At 29.3% G+C, this 6,332-nt stretch overlaps 1 protein-coding gene across 1 annotated transcript; it reads right to left on the reverse strand.

Annotated features, from left to right (window-relative positions):
• Positions 1-802: 802 nt before the first annotated feature.
• On the reverse strand, positions 803-958 carry K441DRAFT_550795 (uncharacterized protein; the record flags this gene model as incomplete). Its single annotated transcript, XM_067643064.1, has 1 exon — positions 803-958. A coding segment is annotated over one exon (156 nt), but the record flags the coding sequence as incomplete, so codon positions are not given.
• Positions 959-6,332: the final 5,374 nt, after the last annotated feature.

Below are 6,332 nucleotides of genomic sequence, written 5' to 3' on the forward strand. Positions count from 1 at the left end.
ATTCTTTATTACTATAACCTAAACCTTAAATTAATGCTAAAAATAAACGCCTCTAATGGGGTCGTAGCGGGAATCCTATTATAGTTATATTTAGATAGTAAATAGTACCCTATTACTTTTTTCTTAAAAATAATAGACCTGGTTAAGTATAACTATAAAGTATATAATAAAGAAATGCTAGCTATTATTTAATTACTCTCTTAATAGCGCGTAGAGCTTAAAGGTATAAACTTTTAGATTAAGATATATATAGACTATAAAGCCCTAGAGTACTTTATAACTATAAAGCAGCTTACTAAATAATAAGCCTAGTAGGCTAAAATACTTTTTTAATTCTTTTTTATAATTATATATTGCTCTAGTAAGTAAAACTCTAAGACTAATACCCTAACCTGAAAAGAATAAGATATAGGGCCCTAGGATAAGCTAAAGACCTAATATTGGACGCGCGCCCTCCTCTATCCTAAATAGCTTAACCTATAGATCCTTAAAGAGCTAAACTCCTAGCTAAACAAGCTAGCATTAATAGAGGAGACCTTAGACAAACTAATAGGGCTAATTAACCGCCTCCTAACTGTAAACCGCACGGCTAACGCCCTAAAGGCCCTCTATAATTAAGCTGTAAAAAAAACCCTAATTTTAAAATAGAGGAAGGGTTGCTCCTATACTAGGAGCGGCTTATAGTCCCTAACGTTAATAATTTATAGACTAAACTAATCCGCGAAGCTTATTACTAAGTTTTTACGGCATACCCTAGTAAAAACAAGGTAAATCTGAATCTACTAGGCGACTTTCTATATTTTTAATAATAGTAGTAGTAACGTGTAAGATAGTCCAAAGTCTTGCTATTAATATCGTGCCCTAAGCATTTAAGTATTTGTGTAAGACGTTTAACTAAAGGGTGGCCGAAGCGACAATATAGTTGTCTTAATTTAATGTTAGTTAAGTAGTAAGGGTTTTAATTAAATAATATAGTTAAGTAGTTATATAGGGATGTGTTTTAAAGGAGGAATAAATAGCTAAAGTAACGTATAACTAGTACTTCGCTCTAAGGGGTAATTAGTATATTTTTTAGGTTGTTAAAGTATACTTATAGTTAATCTATATCTGCCAGGTAGAGTAAAAATGGGGTATTAACTTTAATAATATGAAACTCGATTATGCTAATTAGGGTAGTTACTTTAGTTAATCTAATTAATAAGGTTAATTTAATGCTAAATTATATATTAACCATGCCTTATATGGTGGTATTAAGTTATACACCGGTATTAAGTCTTTGGAATGCTAGGAATTGGCTGTATTCTACTATAGATCGTTTAAATGCTTCTATATTAATTATTATGCCTATAAAGTAGTTTATAGTATAGCGGGACGTAAATATGGTTATATTATAGGTAAAGGGGTCCTAGTTGGTTATAAGAGGTGTTATATTATCTATAGTTGTAACTAAATAGCTAAAGGCTTTATTAGCTAGGGTAGCAGCTATAAAAGTTGCTTTATACTATTCTACTTAGCCGAAAAAGGTATAAAAGTGGTTAATATTTTATTAAGAGTTCTTATCGGTTGCCTTATAATTTGTATTAATAGTTAGTGCTTAAAAAGTTTCCTTAAGCTCTTCTTCTAAGTTAATATTGTTATCCTCGTAGTCCATAATATATTAATTAAGTCGTTTATTAAATTGGTTATCGAATTTACTAAACTTGTCTCTATTAGTGGTTCTAAACTTAGCTTTAGACTCTTTTTATTCTTCTTAGGTATAGTTTTATAATTAGTAGCCTTCCTTATTATATATAAAGCAATATGGTTTATAATATGGAGAGAAATAAGGGCGGGTGCGGTCGCGGTTATAGTTTTGGTCGTAAGTTCGGTTTTAATATTAGTTATAGTTTTAATACTAATTATAGTTATTCTCCCTTCTAAAGTACCGATAATTTGTATAGTAAGCTTAAGTTTAAGCTTGCTTTAGGTTCTGTTTTTTATAAGCCGTAATTAAGGACTATAGTTTATTAATAAGGGGGCCTAGTTCTTAAGGTGGGTCTAATANAGCGAATTGGNATATATNAATTCCCTAGNAAGANNTAANAAGTTTATTAGTTAGGAATNGTNTTGTTTATAGTTCTNGGGTAAGGCTATACTATAGTTAGGAGAGTGTATTAATTAATATTTAGAGGCAATTACTAGTCGATTTGTCTATATTCTTGTCCATTATCGTCCTTAATAAGATTGTATTCTATTTACTAAGGTTTTTACGTTCTAAGCTAGGGCCTTTAAAGAAATTTCAAAGGTGCCTATAAGCGTCTTTAAATAAAAGATTACTAAGTCCGCTATTAAAGTACTAGTTTAAGGCTAGACCTATTAATATAATTAGTAAAGCTTTATTATAAGCCTCTTGTGGAACATTAAATCGGCTATAGATGCTATAAAAGATAGTAAGTTTGTAATTAAAGCTGCCATTTATGCTATTATATTTAAGTTCCTCTATATATATCTTTACTGCGTTAGAAATCTCTTTACCCTATTTTAGTATAGTTAGCATCTATAGGAGGGGAGCGGTTTAGGGTCGTAGGGTTATATACGGTAAAGGTCCTACTAGTGTTCCTCTAAATAGTGGTAGGGTTGTAGTCTGGACATTTAATAGTTGTTATAGTTAAAATGGGGTTATATAAACTATTAGGTCTTATAATACTTTATAGTTAAGACCGCGCTTAAGTATATTATTTATTTTATTTAACTAAAACCCGTTTCTATTTAGCTTATTATATATTTTATCCAAGTTCTCTTAAGTCTAGAAATATTAATGTTCTTCCTATGTTAATTTAAATAAGAGTTACGTATATATTATGCATTTCTCCTTTATGCGTATATATACTCCTCTATATTATAGGAAGGTATATATACTTTAAAGGTACTATATATTTACTTTTAAAAATATATTAACACTAAATGTTTTAAAATCGTCTTAGAAGGAGGACTAAAGTCCATTGTCTATTAACTTATACTCGTTATATTCCCATAACTTAAACAGTATAAAGTCTATAAGGTCTTTACTAGTTGCCGTTTATATATTAATCCCGTTCCTTTATCGTTCTATTTCTACCTTTTAATTTATAGGTATAGCTATTTTAAAAGAAATAAGGAAGATGTGTAGAATAGTTTAAGGGACGGTTTAAGTGGTCGTTTAAGGGACAGTTTAAGTAGTAGTTAGGGTGGTCGCGTTCTTAGTATAGTCGCATTTTTAACGTGGTTACATTAACTACTAGTATAGTAGTCTATCTCTGGTTAAAGTGGAGCATTAGACATCTTCTAAATTTAGGGTAGATTTAAGGTATTTCCGGGTAAGGTAGAGCGTTAGATGTCTTCCAAATCTAGAGTACTTTAATTCTCTTTAACTAAAATAGGGCCTTTATAAGGTGGAGTGTAAATGTCTTTTAAGTAAGTATATATCTCCTAATCTATACGCGCTTACTAATTAGTATTAGTATAACTTTTACAACGTATAGAATATATATATTATAATAATATATACTATACGGTGTTATAAATAGATAATTCTCTAAGATCTACGCGTTGCAAGAGGTAAGGCTTATCACGTATTCTCCTGTAACCTTTGTTAACCAATTACGATTTTCCATACCCGGTATAGAAAATCGCCATTAGCTCGCTTACTACTAGCGCCTTAGCCGCCCTTACAATATATCTAACACTTCTAGCTATAGTAAATAATTGCTACCTAATATAAATATATAAAATATAATAGTAGAAAGCTTAAGCTTAAAAAGAGCTTAAAATATATTATAACGTTTATAATATAATTACGTAATATATAAGATATTAAAAAACTTTAACCGCTAGTTTAAGTTATCTAATTAATTAGATTTGCCTTACTAATACCTACTATAAAGATATTAGTTTGGCTTACCGCCTTAACTAAACTAATAGCGATTTTTTATCCTAGGGATAGAAAATCCTAATTAGTTTATTTAATAATAGAACTAGTAAAACTCTATATTACTACTTAATACAAGTATATAAACGCAATAAGTAATAAGTTTTAACTAAATTTAATTATTTTAGACCCTTAGCTAAAAGGGGGGGTATTATAACGGGACTAGCCTAGTTATAGTAGGAATATTTTAGTAAAACACTTAATATATAAATTTTAATACTTTAACCAAGTTATGCTAGAAGTAATTAAATTTTACTAAAATCTATTAAAGACCACGTGCGTATATACGTATGTATTAACCACTAAGACCCCTAACTATTTAATTATAAGATTCTCTCATTAATCTTTTTCTCTTTTTTACGCAACATCTTATTCTCTATAAGAGCTATACCTCTAGATTTAGATAGAATATATTTTATTCCTTTAAATCTACTCTAAAGCCTCTTTATACCCTTATAGTTCTTATAAAATATTAAGCAACGCTACTCTTTTCCTCCTTTTCTTTCTTTAGCTTTAGATTCTTGTTTATAGACAATCCAATTATATAGGCTTGCGCGTCCCTCTTGCTATACTTATACCTTAATTAACTAAGTCGCTAATATTATTTACAGCTCTTCTACTCTTCTTTCTAAAAAGGAACTTAAATATATTTATAGACTATAAATAGGATAAGGGTATAGAAATGGATCTAAAGAATATTACTAGTTATATGGTTTGTATATAATATAATACTATAAAAAGGTATAGAAATATTACTATTTTAGGTAAATTACGGATATATACCTAGAATATTATTATTACTAAGATAAGTAAAGAAAATAAGTAAAATAGTAAAGTAGAGAATAGAGACTTTAATAAATCTTTATAAGGACCTCTATTTTATAATAAAACTAATATAAAAAAGATAAAAAGATACTATAATACTAAGAGATCTAAAGGACCAGATTTTAAGGAGGGGGATAAAGGATAGCTATTATACAAATTTTTTATAAGTTAATAACTAAGTAAGATGCTAGACTATATTAAACTAGGACTATTTAAAATTATAGTTAAGATTTTAGAAGTTATATATAGATTTAACTTACTAGTAAAAATAAAGATCTACTCTATATAGTATATTATAATACTAAAGCTAACGTATAAAAACGTAGAGCTATTAGTTTATAAAGCAGATATATAGAGGATAAGAAGAAGATAAATAGCAGGCTTTAAAAATTATTAGTTATAAAAATATTAATAATAAAATATAATATAAAGTAAAGTAGATAGGCTACAATAAGACTACTTAGGAACTACTATAAAACCTAAAGAATACTATAGAAAAAGTATAGGAGTATTAAAGAAAAATGGGTTAGGTAATATTAAGGAGCTAAAAATAAAGGGATTAGTTAAAGGTAATAGACAGGCCAGGTTATTTAAGGGATCCACTATTAATATATAAGTTATTTCCGCCTCTTTTTAATTAAAATCCTTTTTAGCCTCCTTAGCCTTAAGTTTAGAGAGACCTTACTTTATAAGATGTAGCTCTTTTAAGTATACCTTTTTATAAACCTTTATAAGACAGCTTAGTTAAATATAAGTATTAAGTTAAGCCTTTAGGGCCTAAGACGCTTTATTAGAATAATATTAAACTTTAGTAAGAGCTTTAGCCAGCTTACCCTTTAGTCTTTTAGCCGCTACTAATATATAAAACCCTATAGTAGATTAAATAAGGAACTAAATAGGTATAAAGAATTATAAAATATATATACTTAGTATTAGAGATGGATTAAATATTATAGAATAATTATATATTCGCTCGCGTATACTTAGTATAGGAAGAAGAGATCTTATAATTAGAGTTATTACCTTATTTAATGGTCTAGGCTACCTCCTACTAGGATAAGGCTTAACTGCGCTAGGTGTAGGTTAAGATAAAGATAGATATATCTCCTATAAAAGCGGGCCCAGTCTACTACAGCTTCCATATTGAGGCTCCATTAATTACGATTAAGCGGTATTATAGCGCGTAAGCTATCCTTAAAGGTGATTTAGAAGCAGTCCATAAGTTTGGTGTTAAGTAGGTTAAGGTCCTCTACCGTTTAAATTCCAGCCCGTACTTTGTCTAAAAGAGCACCTAGCTAAGGATTATCTTACGCGCAGACTTACTCCTTAAGAAGAATAACAATCTTGAATATTAGCTATAGATTATAGCTATAGTAGTAAGTAATGGTCGCCTGTTCCAGGGAGGCCATATAAGCTAAATCTTCTATCCGGTTTACTAGGAGGCTTATCTTAAGCATAGGGGCGAACTAATAGAAATCGCCTATTAGGAGAATAACGGGAATGCCTCTAAATGGCTTATTAGGACAGTCACGGAGGGCTTAGAGGCGGCAGTTAGTATTAA

Source organism: Cenococcum geophilum, assembly GCF_001692895.1.
Source record: "Cenococcum geophilum 1.58 unplaced genomic scaffold K441scaffold_12, whole genome shotgun sequence".
In the NCBI taxonomy this organism is placed as follows: domain Eukaryota; kingdom Fungi; phylum Ascomycota; class Dothideomycetes; order Gloniales; family Gloniaceae; genus Cenococcum; species Cenococcum geophilum.